General features: G+C 41.4%; 1 protein-coding gene across 2 annotated transcripts in view; it reads right to left on the bottom strand.

The window, feature by feature from the left end:
* LOC144679942 (1-phosphatidylinositol 4,5-bisphosphate phosphodiesterase gamma-1-like) overlaps positions 1 to 19,290 on the bottom strand; it is a 249,940-nt gene that overhangs the window by 134,850 nt on the left and 95,800 nt on the right. For both annotated transcript variants that reach the window (XM_078540932.1, XM_078540933.1), the window contains exon 2: positions 8,515 to 8,664. In XM_078540932.1, coding sequence (XP_078397058.1) covers positions 8,515 to 8,664 — 150 coding nt within the window. The remainder of the gene's footprint in view (positions 1 to 8,514; positions 8,665 to 19,290) is intronic.

Raw genomic sequence — 19,290 nt, 5'->3', positions numbered from 1 at the left:
CACTTCCCCACAAAAAGACAAAAGGATTGTAAGAAGGTGGTTAACACAATTTCATTATAAACTGATTGGAAAATTTAATATAAAAGAGATATAATACAGCAAATTGCATTCATATAATGCTTTTAACATAATAAAATGTCCCAAGGAACTTCACAGGAGTCTAATCAGATAAAAATTGACACTGAGCCAAAGCAGGACACAAGAGGAAAGGGACCAAAAGCTTGATGAAAGAGATGGATTTTAAGGAATTTCTTAAAGGATGAAAGAGAGGTGACGATCTGGAAAAGTTTAGGGAGGAAATTCCAGAACTTACAGCTGGAGGCATGTTGGGCAAAAGAAGTGGAGAGTGCACAAGAGACCAATGTTGGAGGAGTGTAGGGTTCCCAGAGGCTTTTAGGGGTACAAAAGATTAGGGTGAGGCTTTAGAAAGATTCAAACATGGCAATGTGAATTTTTAACATTGGAGTGTTGGTAAATCAGGAACCAATGAAGGTCAGCAAATACAGGGGTGATGAATGACTTAGTGCAAATTCTTACATTGTAAAGCAAGGTAGGGCTCTGCTTTCATTGCAAATCGGTTAGCATGCTGAGGGTAGACCCTTCTTCAGAGCCGGGTATAATTGCCCTAAGAAAGTTCAGTGTTTAAGATAGCTGAAACATTTTTAAAAAGTAATTTTGCTGCAGCTGTACAGGACATCTGGGGCACTGCATTCAGTTTTGGTCTCCTTAATTTAAGAAAGGATATAACTGCTTAAGAAGCAGTGTAGAGAAGGCTCACTCAGCGGATTCCTGGGATGAAGGGCTTGTTTTATGAGGAAAGGTCGGTTAGGTTAGGCTTGTATCCATTGGAGTTTCGAAGAATGAGAGGTGATCCTATTGAAATATATAGAGCCTAAGGGGACTTGACAGGGTGGATGATGAAAGGATGTTTCACCTTGTAGGAGAGACTAGAACTAGGGGACACAGTTTAAAAATTTTAAACTTAAAAAATTAAAAAACCCCTTTAAAACAGGGATGGGAGGAATTTTTTTCTCTCAGAGGGTTGTTAGTCCATGGAATTCTCTTCCTCAGAGAGCATTGGAGGCAGGGTCGTTGAATATGTTTAAGGCTGAGTTAGATAGATTCTTGACTAACAAAGAGTCAAACGGTATAAGAGGGCAGACAGGAAAGTAGAGGCCACAATAAGTTCAGCCATGATCTCATCAAATGGCAGAGCAGGCTTGAGGGGCCAAATGGCCTACTCTTGCTCCTAATTTGTATGTTTGTATGAGTGTCGCATTTACCAACATACCCTTCATATCAATTCACTAGAATTATATTTGTGCAGTCCCAACAGTGATATATTGACATATGTTGTGTATATGGCCTTCCAAAAGGTATTTGGCAAACTACCACATAATAGACACCTACAGCGAAAGTAAAGGATATGGGATTAAAGGTACAATGTCAGCATGGATATAAAATTCATTTAGGGACACAAAGCAGAGAGTAGTGGTAAGCAGTTATTTTTCAGACTGGAGGGGGGTGTATAGTGGCGTCCCCCAATAGTTGGTATTAGAACCACTGCTCTTTTCCATAAGTATTAAGAAGCTGGACTTGGATATATAGAGCATTATTTCAAAGCACGGAGATGACATGAAACTCAGAAATGATAAGAATAGTAACTGACATCAGGAGGATATACAGGCTGGCAAAATGACTGATAAAATAACACATAGCAGATGAAATATGACACAAAGAAGTACAAAGTGATACATTTTGGTAAGAGCAATGAGGAGAGACAATATGAATTAAATAGTACAATTTTAATGGGGGAGCAGGACAAAGACAGGGGATGTTCATTGTTCATATACAAATTCTTGAAGGTAGCTGGATTCGTTGAAAAAGCTGTGAAATAAAGCATATATGATGCTTGGTTTTATTAATAAAGGAACAGAGTACAAAAGCAAGCAGATTATACTAAACCTTTATAAAATACTGGTTAGGCCTCATCTGGAGTCCTGTGTTCAATCCAGGTACCACACTTTATGAAGGATGTGAAGGCTTTCGGGAGCGATTTATGACAATGGTGCCAGTAATGAGGGACTTCAGTTATGTGGAAATACTGGAGAAACTGGGATTGTTCTCTTTAAAGCAGAGAAGGTTAGAAGGAGATTTGGTAGAGGTATTCAGAACCATGATTTTGATGGAGTAAAGATGGAGAGACAGTTTCCAGAGTCAGAAGTGTTGGTAACCAGAGGATGCAGATTTAAGGTGATTGCGGAAGAATCAGAGCAACTTGAGGAAATGAGTTATTGTGATCTGGAATACACTGCCTGGAAGAGTGATGGAAGCATTTCACAATAACAAAGACAATGGCATGAATATTTGAAGGAAAAGCATTTACAGGGCTATGGGGAAAGAGCTTTGCCAAAGAGTTGGCACAGGAACAATGGACCAAATGACCTCCTTATGTGCTATGTCATTCAATGATTCATAGATTTGGCTTCATACAGTGAACCTGGTCAAGTCTCAGAAATTGTCTTTGTACACAACGTGAGGTGTGATCACTATTTTTATGTGGGCAATTGTAGCAGCAATATCTCCACAGAGCACCAATAAGATGAATGACCAGTTAATGTTTTTATTTGATGGAGTTGCTGCATAGAAAAAGCAAAAGGTAAAAGACCGAAAAAGACCCTGCAGTCCATTTGACTAGTTTCCAAAGACCTAATGCCTTCCAATCACCCACCACTCAACTATATTCCAATTCTCTCTTACATTTTTCTACACTAACTGCTTACACTGTCTCCCTGAACATCCCACACCAACCACCCGCACACCCCACCCTTCCCCCCACCATCCCCTGGTGTGTAATAGTTAAATCCAAACTGTGGTCTGGATTTTTTCAATGATGGACAGCCTCTCCATCATTGCAAAAATGGCAAGTGAGCCTGAAAATCCGAAGTCCTGCCCCTGAACATGACACCTACTATATTTGCGGGGGCAGGAATGGAGCCAAGTTGGGGTTCGCGCATGCACATTTCGCGGAAGCAACTGCCTAGTTAAAAGAGCAGCTGCCTCCACTTGTGTAATTTTGGTGATGCACATGTGTGAAACACAATGTATGCAGATTAGACATGGTAGGAGCAGATCTGAACTTCGGAGAGGTGGGGTACTCTTTTGGAGAGGTAGGACATCCCTTTTGATATGGTACCGGGACACTTTTGGGGTAAAGCAGGTATCCTTTGGGAAAGGAAAGCTGCCCCTTGGGATTGTTAAAGTAGACATGAATGTGGATAAAGTGCAGAAACTCTTTAACTGTTAAGCTCATTGGAACTGTCAACATTGTTGAAATGAATTTTTAAAATTAACTGTCAAAGGCAACTAACAAGCTGTCAAGACATTTAAAATTCCTGCTCTTTAAATCTTTGGAAACAAATATCTGGAGTGTTTCAAAAAAATCATTGCTTGCCATTTCACTCTGTCTGTGGACATAAGCCATTACTGGATTAGTGCTGTATGGCTGATTTTTCATGGAGAGTGTGTAGGTGGCCAATGGGATGTGAGGGATGAGAGCTGATTTTTGTTTTATTCCTTTTTTAAAAATCTTGAACACAGTGCTGGAGCACATAGGAAGGCCTCCGTGCAGCCTGCCTCTGCACCCAGCAGCCTCCATATGCATTCCGGAGGCAGCGGGCCCAGCTACCAGTGAATCCCATCACCCAAGAATGAAAATCCAACCTTCCAGGGCATTTTCTCCTGGGCTGGGTTTGTGGAGCCGGGAAATGTCCCAACTCTGCCAGAAGCGAAAATCCAGGCCTATGTGTGCATCTTCCCTCTGTTACGCTTGAGCCTGTGTCCCCCAGCCCCAGAATTTGTGGAAACCTTAAACCATGATATCATTTAATTTATCTATCGCCTTAAAGATCTGACCTTGAAGTTGCCCCTTGAGACCTCTCCTCCAGATTAAACAATCCTGGGTTCCTCAAGCTGTCATCGTCGCTCATAAGCCTAAGGCTGGATATCAGTTTTATTTATCTGTCTTGTGCTGTCTCCAATGCTTGGACACTTTGTTAAGGTATAGAGGCCAGACCTGAACAGAGTACAGTCTACTTTTGGTAATTTGAAGCCATTAAAAAATAGAATTACTAACAATTTGAATTAAGAAATGTAGACAACACAAGCAAAGTGGGGATACAGTGCTAACAACTCAATCATCAGGTTATTTGAATTGGGCAACTTTGAATTCAAAGTAGGCTGTAGGTCAGATATCCTCGTCCTCAAATACTCTTTTCCTCAGTCGGTTGTAGGCTGAGGGGATGGTGACATTCGCCATATATGTCGAAAGGAGGCTCCCAAGATATTGAAAATGGTCCACATTTTCCAGGTTCGTGTCATTGATCTTAATCAATAGGGGGAGGTGTTATGCTGGTTGGAAGAGGGCCTTAGTTTTCCAGGTGATTATTGAAAGTTCTATTTTCTTATATGCTTCAAATAACCTGGAGCTCAGTTTCTGAGTGAGAACATACACAAGTGTCATCTGCATACTAAAGCTCAATGGTTGAAGTTGGAGTGATTTTAGTTTGGATTGAAGGTGGCATAGGTTGAATAGTTTCATATCTATCTTGTAAATTATCTCTATGTCTGTGGGTAATCTCCCCTAGGTGAGGTGTAGTATTACAGTGAGGAAAATGGAGAAGAGGTCTGGTGCGATAACACAGCCTTGTTTGACAGCAGCCTGAGAATGTGGTGGAGGCAGGGTCAATCAAGACATTCAGAAGGGAATTGGATCATTATCTGAAAATATAGAAATTGTAGGGCTAGGGGAAAAGGTGGGAGGGGTCAAATGGTATACTCCTGCTCCCAATTCTTGTGCCCTTGTGTTCTTGTAAGAAGCACAAGGTGAATTCCCCCTTCAACACAATGTGTTGAATGGCCTCCTCCTGTGCTGTAGTTTTATGATTCCTTTTACACCTCAGTCTTACTAATTGTTTCAGTGATTTAAGTGAACTGTGGTCTATCAGCCCCTGTTCTGCACCATAAGATTCAGCTTCTGTATGTTTTGTACCTCCATCCCTCATTGTTTACCCCTTCTCTAACCCTGTTCTATTTGTTTCTTCATGAGCTTTATCCCCTGCTGCCTCATTAATCGACTCGGTAAAGACTGATCCAATTCAAGTAAAGTCCACCCCTTTATATGGCTTCTCTATGCCCCAGATTTGTCCCAGTGCTCTAGGAATCAGAAATTCTTCTATCGATGCCATATTTCTAGCCATGCACCAACAGGTAGTCTACTTATCCCTAACTTGTAGATTGTGTGGCAAAGGAATTCATTCTGAGATTTCCATTGTTGAGGTCTTGCATCTTAGGTTAGAACCTAATTCCTCAAATCTCTCACTGAAGGCTTCCATCTGACATTTTGCTATTTCATTGATTCTTACGTGTACCACAACTTTTGGCTGTTTTTCTTCCATTTACTGAAGTTAAAGGAACAAGATGTTGGAAGAAATCTGCTTCTCAAAGCATATGGTCATAAGATTATAAGAATTAGGAGCAGGCCATTTGGTGCGATGACACAGCCTTGTTTGACAGCAGCCTGAGAATGTGGTGGAGGCAGGGTCAATCAAGACATTCAAAAAAGGGAATTGGATCATTATCTGAAAAGATAGAAATTGCAGGGCTAGGGGAAAAGGTGGGAGGGGTCAAATAGTCTACTCCTGCTCACAATTCTTGTGCCCTTGTGTTCTTGTAAGCCTACACTGAGTCTACACTGCCATTCAATAAGATCATGGCTGATCTGATTGTGGCAATAACTCCACTTTCCTGCCTGACCCAATAGGCATGACCACCCTTGTAGATCAAAATTCTGTCTAAATCAACTTGAATATATTCAATGACCCAGCCTTCACTGCTCTCTGCTGAAGAACATTTCAAAGACTAATGACCCTCTGAGGGAAGAAATTCCTCCTCATCTCCATCTTAAATGGGAGACCCCTTATTTTTAAACTGTGCCCTCTAGTTCTAGATTCCCCTATGAGAGGAAACATCCTCCCGCATCCACCCTGTCATGCCCCCTCAGAGTCTTCTATGTTTCCATAACCTCTCGTTCTTCTAAACTCCAGTGAGTATAGGCCCAACCTGCTTAACCTTTCCTCATAAGACATTCCCTTCATCCCAGGAATCAGCCTAGTGAACCTTCTCTGAACTATTTCCAATGCACCTTGCAAACTATAACTCCCACTCGACCAGGCGAAGCACTGCCTCAATTTAATGTGAATTAAATCTGAAAATCATCACCTTCAACAGTGCAGGAATCCCTGACCATGACATTGGACAGGACCCAAAAACGGGTACTGGCAACAATGTGCAATTAGCATGAACTTGCTCCTGATGCAGGCAACAGATAAACTTTGTTCTGCTTGCTAATTTTCACGATAGCTACCTATAGGCATTACTATTAGACCTGCTGAGTGGCTGCACACCTCAGGAGACCCATGTTTGTGCAGCCAATAAACACAGCAGGGCAGACTAATTAGGGCCAAGTGGGACTTGCGCCCCTCATTGGGGCTGCCATTGGCCAGCAGCTCCATCAGTCCTGGCAGCGCCAGGAAAGTATGAGTGACCGCTGCTGGACTGCAAAAGGAAAAACAGATCAAGGCCCATGGATCCCCGGAGCAGGTAATCCCGGGGTCTTGGGTCTGGAGGGTATGGGTAGGTTAGGGGGAGGGGTGTGGGAGGTTTAAGGGAGGGAACAGGTGGGCAGGAAGGTGGGGTTCAACCTAAGAGGTGCTACAGTAGAAGCTGAGACTTAAGTCATGCAAGTTCAGCTTTCTTCCGCTAAGGCTCAGACTGCTGCCATCATACCATATGATGGACCAGACCCCCATGTTTTTGGTACAATCAAGGGCCAGTAATTTTGTTTTGAAGTATGCAAAGTTTGAGAACCCAGGTACTTACCAAAAGAATAAAGCACAAGATTGCACGGTTTGTGAACAAACAAAATAAACTTTACGCAGTCATAGAAGTAAAACAATTTACAATATCTGTCTTATACTCTAACATTCAGATGCAATATGAGGCACATTTGAATTAACAGGCAAACTGTGGTCGAACACACTATACTGCACAATAAATGGCAGATGCGACCAAGACAGATCCCACGGATTTCTCAGCAACCCACCCAGATGTCAGTGTCCACTGTGAATTACACAACTTCTTAAAACTCTGTCTCCCTCACAAGATATTTCCAGTCTTCCCCATTGAAGATCTAACCTCCGAATTCCCTCCAAAGTTGCTCCAACTCAGACTGTCTCCACAGCTGTTCAGTTCCTGATAGTTTAATCTCTTCTTTTTCGACTACTTACACTGGCTTCCCAAGCACCGACTCATGGGGACAACTCTAGCTCTTCGGTCACGCCGAGCAGAGCACCACTGCTCCTTTGCCGCAGTGACCCGCAGTACAGAGTCACCGACCTTCTGCTGCCTTTTCTGCTCTCTGGAACTTCTCCATAGCCCTCAATACCTTGAGCCTACCAACTTCAGCATTTTCACTGCCTGGAGCCTCTTTCTTTGCTTCTCTCCCCAGTAGTTTCTCTCCCTGGTGGTTCCCCCCAGTGGCCGCCCTCTCTGGGTCCTCTTTCTCTCTCTGGGGCCTCTCACTGGGTTCCCTCTCCCTGTCCCAGGACTCCTCTTGTTATGGCACCAAAGCTGGGGCCTGTGATCAGTCTTCACACTGTTTTTCCATGCAGTCGCACTGTCAAGAATTGCTGAGCCCTTTAACTGCAAGAGAAATCCAGAATAGAGCATGCTTGGCTAGACACGCTGATGCATACTGTGCATGTGCCAAAACCTGCTGCCTGCCAGGATTGTAGCCTGGGGATCTCCCTCCCTCCGCCCCACCCCCCACACCCATTCAAGAGAAAGGTAAGTCAGTTTCATAACACATATATAATCTCAGTGTTCAATGGGATTTGCAGGACCTTGCAGCAGTACAGGCATCTGTCTATCAACACATTGCAAGGGCTGTTGATTGAGGGGTGTGGGAGTGGCACCGTGGGGCATGTGCCTGTTATGTATTGAGGGAGTTTTACTCTGTATTTAACTAATATTATACCTGATCTGAAACTGCTTGATAGGATAAAGTTTAAGGGTTGTTAATCTGCATTTAACCTGGACTGTACTTCATGTGGGAGTGCTTAGTGCTGATAATGAATATCATAATTCAGATTCGATTTTCTAGCACTAGCATCTCTCTAATGGATCAGCACCAAAAAGATTATAGTTGTTTGTTAGTACAGAACTTGTGTATTGCTGGAAAAAAGTGACATTTTTTTGTCAAAGCTTTTCATCTTGACCCCATCAGGACAATTTGCAACCAATTAACATTCTCTTCTCATACAGTATAACTTAGTTGTTTTCCTTACATTGGTATTCTTATCAGCTGTCCTGATGAGTGCCAGATGAAAAGTTTCCACAAAAATGTCTCTTTTTTTCAGCAATAACAAAGATTATAGTAAGATTATAGAAAGTTACCTGAAAGACTTAGTGTTTTCAGCCTGAACTCCATTCCATAAAGAATGACCAAGCACAGATTAGCATCCAGTTTGCGTGCATCATCTGGGTAACGTTCAAAATCTCTCGAGTTCTTCCCAGGCCGAATTTCTTTAATTTCCCGAATGTCGACTATACGAAAAGAAAAAAAAAACAAGAAATTTCAGGTTATTCCGCGGATTAAAGCAATGATATTAACAATGTTGTATCTGCGTGATCTTCCTGTCAACATTTTTTATTATGAATATCCATGCCCATATTTATTCCATATAACATATTCCACATTCACAATGCAAACTGATTATATTAAACTTCTAAAGTTCGAATTATACCCCCGCCCCCCAACCGCCCCCCGCCTCCTCCCCCACCCCAACACCCACCAATTGGAGGTGCTAAAGCATAACCATTAGCAGTTGGATGTAATGGCAGCATGGCAGGTTTACATAGATAAGTTTCATTATAACTGTGCACCTAGGACATAATGGGAGTAGAAAAATAAAAAAACAAGCACTATTGTTGACTTTATAATGTGGACTGAATTAGTCCGCATACTTGGTCCAATGGCCCGCCTGCCCACTAACCCCGCTTCACTTGAAGAATATACTTATTCTTCAATGCTTGTGTGCAATGCCACAAGAGATTAGCCAGTAATATATTGATGATCTTTCCTGTGTGTGTACTTTCTGTCTACAAAACCTTACTTCCTGTTGGTGTGTTTTAGAGTTCTTGTCAACTACTTTCTATTATATGTATTTATCAAGTAAAGTTGTCACACAATAATCATTTCTTCCTGTAAATAATTATCCTGTAATTATGCAGTTGTCCTCCCCAGCTCTTCAGTCTTTATGCACTGAGCTTTCATCTCTCCTTCCAAAATTGCAATATCTTTTTGTTTTTTTAGCTATAAGTAATATAAACTTGAAACAATAGCTGAAACATAATAGAAGATATCTCTTTAAAATACAAATGCACAATATGACCCCAGTTCAATTATTTCTCTACTTCATCTGAAAACGCTTCTTTTTATTATCATAAATTATTCAAAATGCTTTCTCCCATCCATTATTTTTTTCCTCAGTAACTGAAATTTCTAATGCCCAAAAACCTTAAGCTGAACAAAATTGAATATTATGGACTGTTTAGACAGGGTAAGTGTGGAGAAAATGTTTTCACTTGTGGAAGGATCCAAAACTAGATCCATAAATACAAGATTGTTACTCATAAATCCATGGAGAAAGTACTTCATTCAGAGCGTGGTTAGAATTTAGAGCTCACTACCTCTAGAAGCGGTTGAGGTGAATAACTTAGATACTCTAGATTAATACAGGAGAGAAAAAGAAATAGAAAGAAATGCTGAAAGGCTGAGATGTGATAGATGGAATGGGTGGAGACTCATGAGGACTATAAACACCAGCAGAACTAGTTGGGCTAAACGGCCTATTTCTGTGCTGAAGGGGACTAACGCACAAGGTTACAAATTTTTCTCAGCCTTGCTGAGCTTACAGATATAACCCAGACATAACTAACTTAGGACTAACAGAGTAATTAGAGTATAATCAAAGGGACGCATATCCAGCAGTGACATAAGGGGACTTTATGCTAATGTCTGGGTTACATTGTTAGACATTATTTTTGCATTGTTATTCTTCACAGCTTGCTGATTTTTGCTGGAAAGAGAGCCAATAAGAAAGAGCTAGAAAATCGAGAAGGTCAGAGTAAGTGCACTTGTGGTATGAGGGGGAGGGGAATAATAGAGAAACTAGGTATGGGTGCTTATAATTTTTACATAGACACGAATTTAAGAGATTGAAAGTATAAACAAGGGCATAAGATGTATTATGTAACCATGATTAATGCTGTAATGTCTATAAAAATACTATAAATGCACAGAAGAAACCTGGTATCATTGAGATGCCTTTTTGAGCCCTCCCGTAAATGCATATTCGCTAATAAACTTGCTTGATTCGAGTGTCTTAGATACTCACAACAGTGCTGTATGTGCTATGTAATGCTACGTAAAATGAAAGCTGCTAAAAAATTAAATATTTCACAATAGCATGATTAAATTTATTTACTTATTTGACTTTTATATCTCTTAATGAGACTTTGCTAAAATTTTTATTTGAAGGCTTCAACCCTCTTCCAAAAATCTTGAATTTTGACTTGATGTTTTTACTTCAAGATATGATGTGGTGAATTGAATTTGGATTGTGCTGCCTGTACATGTGGCATGTGCTTTGTTGACAGTTGGAAAAAGTAAGTGCTAATTGCGTAGGCCTGTGCAACAAATATACTATTTCCTAGCATCTATGAAACAGAGAGTAAGACAACAGATAGAGAAAGAAAGGCTAACAGGGAGTGCATTTCCTCATTCTAGTTTGGTTTATTTTTTAAACAAACAAACAAATTGAATATTGAAAGCAAACAAAGTATCTTTGAAGGAAACACGCAAGAGGAAGGGTAGAGGATGATAATGAAGTAAATAATTTGAGGGTGCCAGAAACACTGGTTGCTCATCACCTAATCTTGGAAGAGTAAGTGAGGGTGGATGAGTTTTGACTGGGTGAAGTGTAAAATGGGCAGTGATCCACTGCTCTCTGTTTATCACCATGTTAAAAGTTAACATTCATTCTGCAGTTACACATTTGGAATAAAATATATTATTAATCATAACAAGTATAAACTGATCTTTTTTAAAAAATCATCAACTGCTTTTGTGCAGTATTTGATTAGAAACATGATGTCCTAAAGTATGATATTCATCACAGACTGGTAAAGTGTATAAGTAAAAATTTGACAGAAGCTTATGTAGCTGAAAAGAACTCAGAATTATAAAATCACACCGCACAGAAGGAGGCCATTTGTGCCTGTGTTGGCTGCAATTAATCCCAATCCACTGCTCTTTCCCCAAGTTCTCTCTTTTCAGGTATTTATCTAATTCCATTTTGAAAGTTACAATTGAATATACTTCCACCACTCTTTCAGGTAATATCTTCCAGATCATAACAACTAGCTGCAAAAAAATTCTACTTATCTTACCCATCATTCTTTTGCTAATTACCTTAAATCTAAGTCCTCTGGTTGCTCACCTCACCACACTGCTCCGCTGCCAATGAAAATAGTTTCTTTCTACTTACTCTAACAGTAACTCTATAGCTGTATAATTTGAATACATCTATTAAATATTCCTTTAACTTCCTCTGCTACAAGGGGAACAATACCAGTTTTCTAATCTCTCCACATAACTGAACTGTGATATAATTTTATCCAGTAATCACCACAAGCAGAAGAAGCAACTGGGTGGGCATCTTGTGTCCAGGAAATGGCTATTGCTGGACATAAAGAAGGTGATGTTTCATCTTTGAATGGATGAGTAGCAATTGAGAATCACTGTTCCAATATTTATTAACTACACCTCTGATTGATAGTAGAAACCAAAAGAACCAAAGGCGACCTGAGGAAAAACATTTTTAAGCATATTGAGTTCAATTGTTCCACCCACCTTTCATTTCACACTTATGATGGTTATCAAAGTACAGAATGTTACAGAAGGGGAGTAGAATGCTTTCTCATTATAGTCAGCCAATATTGGAGTTAGGCATTACCAGGTCAGGTGTAGCACAGGACACTGACAAGTAAAACTCCCTTCACGCTATCCCAGAAATATGCCTTAGCCCCAGCTTCAAACAACAGCATGTTAGTATTCCAACTACTTGATGCGTATAAGAGATTTTCCTCATGGTTCTGTTGCCAATCACGTTAAATCACATTCTCTGTCTCTCGATCCTTCCATCAATGGGAACACCTCCTCTCTATCAGCTCTGACCCCTGATTTTGAAAACCTGTACCATATCTCCTCCCTACCCTATCTGCTTTAAGGAAAGCAACCTCAACTTCTCCAACCTATCAACTTAACTGAGGTCCCTCATCCTTGGAACATTCCAGTAAATCTTTTCTGCACATTCTCTCAGGTGTTAGTGTGAATTTTCCACTTCACGTGCAAACCATTCATTAAGTCTAATCAAAGTAATTCGACAGACCATTCATAAACAGCAAAGCTTTCACTTTATCAGTCTGGGCTTGATTCAAACCCTTGTTTCAGTAGGAAAGTTTTAATCCATTGCACCATAGGGCCTATTTCATTCACAAAATCCCTTTTACAAGGGGTCCTCATGGCAGAATAATCCTTAGACTGATTCAAAACCACCCACGGAAAAAATAAAATCATGCTTAGAACGAGTTCATGAAATTTTAAGCTGCTCCCAAAACCTCCAGCCATTCAGTGCCTCTTGTCCACATTCACAATGGTTACCACTTGAGCTGCTTTCTTCATCTGTCAGACAATAGTAACATTACATGTTATTTTTACCTGCCAACTTTTCCCCTTTCCCTCCTCTCCTGAAAGTACTGGCTGTTTCTTGGACCATGATTGTATAGGTACTCCTCATTGCCTTACCCATGTGAGCATTTTCTTAACAGTGAGCACCAAGAGGTGACTTGGTTATAGGAAGCATTACAGATGAGTTTAATCCTATCCTAATTCGATATCCAGATGACTTCACTTTCCAATGGGTTGTGATAACGAGCAGCAAAACTTGGATCCTTAGCCAGCAATCTGTGATATCTTTATTGTCACTCCAGCTGTCATCAGCATAGGCTGGAGATTGTACAAGTAGCATTCCTGGTCTGTCTGTTTGAGAGCAATCTAGGCGGTGAGCCTTTAGGGGAGTTCTTACATTGTTTAACCAGATACCACCATTCAACCAATTTTATGTCAATTTGAAAGGAGGTAAAAAGGTAACAATGTTAAAGCAAAGAAAGACATGGCTTGCTTTGATATAGGATCTTTTACAGCCTCAGAACATCCCAAGTCACTCTGCAGCCAATTAAATACTTTTGAAGTCAGTCACTAATGTAATGTAGGGAAGTGTGGCAGCCAATTTATACACAGCATGGTCTGACAGATAACGATGGAATAAATGACTAAATGATTTTTCTTTGTGATGTTGATTAAGGGATAAGTATTGACCATGTTAAGTTTGAAAGTGACATATTCCAATTGGAAACAAAAATCTTAAACTTAAACAAAGCCAATTACAAAGGTATGAAGGGAGAACTGGCTAGGTAAATTAGGTAAATAGACTGAAAGGTATGGAGGTAAATGAACAGTGGGAAACATTTAAAGAAACAATTCAAAATGTTCAACAAAAATACACTGCATTGAAGAACAAAAACTCGGCAAGAAGGAACCATTTGTAGCTCACTCAGGAAGTTAAGGATACTATTCAATTAAAAGAAGAGGCTTATAATGTTGCAAAAAACATTAGCAAGTCTAAGGGTTGGGAATGTTCTCGAAACCAGTGAAGGGCTACTAAAAAGTTAATTAAAAAGGGACAAAATAGAATGGGGGTAAACTCGCCAGAAATATAAAAACAGATGATAAGAGCTTTTATAAGTATATAAAAAGGGAGTACCCAAAGTAAACATTGGTGCCTTAGAAGCAGAGATAGGAGAAATTATCATGGGAAAATGAGAAAATGGTGGAGGCATTGAATAAATATTTTGTGTATAGCTTCACAGTAGAAGACACAAGTTCTATATCAGAAATAGATGATAACCTAGGGACTAAAAAGAGTGAGGAAATTCGGGAAATTAATATCAGCAGAGTACTGGAGAAACTTAAGAGACTAAAACATGGCAAATCCCCAGGACCTGATGGCCTACACCCTAGGTTACGATGATTAGTCTAACATAAGAAAATGCTGGAATCTATTATTAAGGAAGTCCTAGCAATGCACTTAGAAAAGCATAATATGATTAGAACAAGTAACTTGGTTTTGCAATCAGAGGCCAGCAGCTCTACTAGGCTTTGGGTGAGTGTCATACCAGCAGCCACCGCCTCCTCTACTGAATGGCAGGGCCACTGAGGAGGCAGTGGCTGCTGCCGGTATGACACTCACTCAAAGCCTAGTGTCGTTGTTGGATCCCAGACCACAGGTAAGAAATGGCAGGAGAGGCACCCTAGGTTGGGGGCCATGGAGGGCAGGGATAAGGGTGTGAACAGCATGGGCAGTCAGTAACTCTCAGCAGCCCTCCACCCCCGCCTTCTTGCTGCCATGTCCCTCGATAAGGCACTGAATGCCCTTGAATGAGGGACCTCCCCAGGAGCCCGCAAGCAAACACGCCAGGGTAAATACCAGCTGCGGTGGGGAGAAGCCCTTAAGTGGGCATTAATTGCTATTTCAGGGCCTCAATTGATGGCAGGGGAGGAAGGCCACCCACAGGCCTTCCCACTACAGAATTAATCAGGGTGGAGGCAGGAAGGTGGCTAGGGCCCACCTGCCATCCTCTTGCCTGTTAAGTGCCCCACTCATTACCAAATTCACCATGGGTAAGGGCACAAGATTCTGCCCAATAACTCCATTATCATTGTGTCATCTGGCTAACATGATGGTAGAAGGCAAACTAGATGGACTGTGATCTGTTATTGTCGAGCGATTCCTACGTTCATATGTTCAGAAGAGGAGAGGAAGTTGATGGAATAAAGAAAAATATTATTGCCTAGACATTACTCTTGCCAATGTTTGATGCCATTTCTCTTCTAGCTGTCCTCACAAATCGAGCCATTTAAAAGTAAACAGGCTAATGTCTACATTAAAACTAATGCATAGAAGACTATCGGACAAAGCTGCTACTGATTCATTTGCTCATGGCCATAATTTCTAGGTTAGCATCAAATATAAAACATGGGATTTTAAAAGATGTAAAAGCTATATTTATCTTTCTATAGCTATTCATATCCGAGAAAGAAGGATTTAAACTACCCGCAACCTTTTCATTTAATATCTATGCCCAGTTAGAGGATGTTATGAGTTGCTGAGAGTAGTATCTGAGTCCCCTATTCGCTAAGTGCCTCATCTTGCAATTCAGGGCCCCTGCTTTGATAACAAGGAAAGTGGAAAGCATTTCCAGGAGGTCAGTCCTCATCTGTTGCCAGTCTGGTTGCCAAGACAACCCTGGAATGCTGTCAGGAAACTATTGACATCATCTGCACCAAGCTGCCAATTATTGCACAGCCTCAAATAGGATATCACAGGTTTTTCTCTCTGAATCACTACATAAATCAGTCTTTAACTTGACTCTCTCCCTCACTGCACACTCAGCCTCTACTCAGATTATGTCTGCTGTGATTGTGTGTTCAGGATTTGATATTTCAAGGGGGCTAGACTGCAAATGGGTGGAATTTTGGTTACAATTATATAAATTTTTTGTTAGACCTCATTTAGGGTACTGTGTTTAGTCTGGGTGCAGCACAGGATGGAGATATTGCCCTAGGAGAAGATACAGCACTGATTCACCAGAACAATGCCAAAACTAAAATGGCTAAATTATGAGGACAGATGGCATAGACTAGCCTTGCAATCAATTGAGTATAGAATATTATGGGATGATCTAATTGGGATCTTTCAGATGGTTAAAGAAGAATAAAGTAGGTAGAAACTATTTCCTCTGGTGACGAAGCCGACAGTACAAGGAGCACAAACTTAAAATTAGCGTTAGACCATCGAAGGTTGATGTCAGGAAGCAATTCTTTATAAAATGGGCAGGGAACTCTCAAAATATTGTTGAGGGCAGGTCAATTGAAAATTTCAAAAGAAATTTTGACAGTTCTTTGTTCAACAAAGGATTCAAGGGTACGGAATCAAGGTGCAGTCATGATCTAATTGAATGCAGAACAGGCTCTAGAGGCTGAGAGACTACCCCTGTCCCTATGTTGATATGAAAGTTGGTTAGACATCCTGATGTGCTACTGGGATAAGTTGCAGGATCAAGATATGGAGACCAGGGAGTTCCAGATTTGATTCCTGGGGTGGAATCTTGTGCTCTCACTGGTGATGAGCTTGGAGGCAGGAAGGGCATGTACTTAGGTGGGTTCCCACCTTCTCCCAAATTAATTTCTGGGCGGGAAGGCCCATGGTTGTTCTTCCCGCCCAGCCGTCAGTTCAGTGACCAATCAAGAACCATTTAAGGGCCTGATTCCACCACTGCTGGAATTAACCTCGTTGCTAATGAGTCCGTTGCCACAGTCCGCACAGTGTGCACGACAGCTGCTACGCTACAGGCATCTTGTCACCTCCGGGGAGGGGGTGAGGTAGGGTGGTTGGTAGAGTTACCTTGATCAAAGACACTCAGTGTCTGATCGAGGAAATAGGCATCAGTGGCTGAGAGCCACCTCTCCGCCCTTGTTTCTGATACTCCTGACCCCCTCTCCCCATGACCCCCACCTCATTAAACCCCCCTCCCCCCACATCACTTACCTTTTTGCTAGCTCGCTCCATGATTCTGGGACTCTGTGGGGTGTTCTTCCAGCAACAGCCACAGCCTCCTCCACGGCACTACTGAGTGCAAGGGCAGCCGGCGTGTGATTGGCCAGCAGCTCTTGCTAGGCAAGACTTCTGCCTCTGGGGACCTGATTCCCGCGGGAGGCCCGCAACTGGCCTCTTCACTGCTTGATTGGCATGTGGTTCATCTGACCTCCCGGAAAAGAGGCAGGATGGGTCTCTCGCCAGCTGTCGAGCCAGCAGGCAAGACTCCTGATACCTCGACCAGATTCCACCCCTGGACTGTGTTGTGTTAGATAATCCCATTTTAGGTAATGGTGAGGCAGCACAATTGGTTTCAGCATTCCTGAGTTAGGGAGCAGAAGAAATTTCAGTTCTTGCTCCTTCTTGCTAACCAGAGATTTTTTGCTAGAAGTAGGCATTGTTCGCTATATGACAACAAGACCAGTCTCAGTTGTGATGTCAATCATAGTTGTGAGAAACCCTAAACCTATTCCCTGTCGAGCGTGCAGCTGAAGAATTGCCAGATTGTTGATGCAGATATCTTCATAGCAACATGCTATACCAAGAAAGCATACCTTTAGGAAAGGAGGGGTGTAACATGATAAAGGGTGGCCTATATGCGAGGGAGTGGGGTGTGAGTATAGCCAATACTGAGTGGGAGGGGGGCTGCAATATATTTCAGGAGGGCATAAATATGCTTGCAGAATGGGCAAATAATTGGCAAATTAAATTCAACACAGATAAACGTGAGGAAGAATAGGGCGGTCACTTTTATTACTTGGAAAGCACAAGCTAGAGGAACAAAGGGATCTCGGAGTATAATTACTTCAATCCCTAAAGTTGTGCCACAGGTTAGCAAGACCATTAAAAAAGCAAATTCAACAGTCGGCTTTATTTCTAGAGGAAGATAATTGAAAAGTAGGGAAGTTATGCTAAACCAGTATCGAATCTTGGTTAGGCCACACTTATGAGTACTGCATGCAGTTCAGGTCTCCATATTATAAAAATGAAATGGAGGCACTGGAGAGGGTGTAGAGAAGATTTGCAAGGATGATACCCAAAATGCATTGGGTATACATATCAGGAAAGGATTGACAGGCTGAGCCGCTTTTCTTTTGAAAAAAGATTCAGGGGTGACTTAATAGAGGTCTTTAAAATTATGGAAGTTTTTGACAGAGTGGATACAGAGGGAATTGTTCCTCTTGTGGGGAAGAGCATAACTAGAGGCCTTCAATCTAAGGGAGTCACCAAGAAATCCATCAATGTGAGACAGTCACCAAGAAATCCAAAAGGGAATTCAGGAAAAACTTCTTTACCCAAAGAGAGGCTAGAATGTGGAACTGACTACCACAGGGAGCGGTTGAAATAAATGGTATAGATACATTTAAGGAGAATCTGGTCAAAGGGAAACTAGACAAGCATAGGACAGAGAAGGGAATAGAAGTTTATGATGGTAGATTTAGATACAGAAAGATGGGAGGAGGCTCAAATGGAGCATAAACACTGGCATGGACTGGTTGGAACGAATGGCTTTGTATCTCTGTTGTATATCATAGGAACATCGGGATATAGGAAATAGGAGCAGGAGAAGGCAATTTGGCCCGTCAAGCCTGCTCTGCCATTCAAACAGATCATGGCTGATCATCTAACTCTTACAACATTTTTCCCACTATCCCCATACTCCTTGATGTCATAGCCTGTGTAGTCCTAAGTAATGTAAGGTTTACGAACTTTACCCTTATAGTTTCAGTCAATTAGTTTGACCCCCTTGATCTGGAGAAAGGACTTGGAATTGTAATTAAAATGATAAAGTTCTATTTTGGTGACTAAAATGGTGGAGTAGGTTTAATGAGCTGAAGGCCTGCTCCCTGTAAACAGGTGCTTTCTGCCCCCCCCCCAACCCTATCAGATGTTGCCAGAGGCAAATACAAGAAAGGCAAATGAAAGACTGAAGATCTGCACAAACTATATCAAGTCATAGCTTAATAGACACTTTAGTAGCCCCGGTTCACGAAGCAATGGTTAATATTGCATTTAAACTTTTGTGTACGTGAGACCCAGTTCCAGGAGAAAATTCTATCTGGAAAAATGTTCCACAGGCAGGAAAAGCCATGAATGTACCTATAATAATTCTTGCATTCCTTAATATACTCTGTTTGGTGAACATTGTTTTTTTTTGTGGGGGAGTCAAAGCAGTTTTAACCCCTGCTTTTGTCAACAAAGGTTCTTCCATTAGCAGAAGGAAGTTGATTTTCTAAGGTCCTTCAGTTGCAGTGCAGTTTTGTGACCTTGGATACATTACAGATGGACTTTATACTTGGAACTGCCTGAGTCTATTGTATTAACACAGCTGTACCCTGATAAACTGCACAAACATATTCGCCTGTCTGTAAACCTTTGTATCTCTGCAGCC

The sequence above is a fragment of the Cetorhinus maximus genome, chromosome 4, assembly GCF_964194155.1.
Source record: "Cetorhinus maximus chromosome 4, sCetMax3.hap1.1, whole genome shotgun sequence".
NCBI classification, from domain to species: Eukaryota; Metazoa; Chordata; class Chondrichthyes; order Lamniformes; family Cetorhinidae; genus Cetorhinus; species Cetorhinus maximus.
Note: the sequence above shows the minus strand (reverse complement) of the source record. Positions and strands in the feature narration are given on the sequence as shown.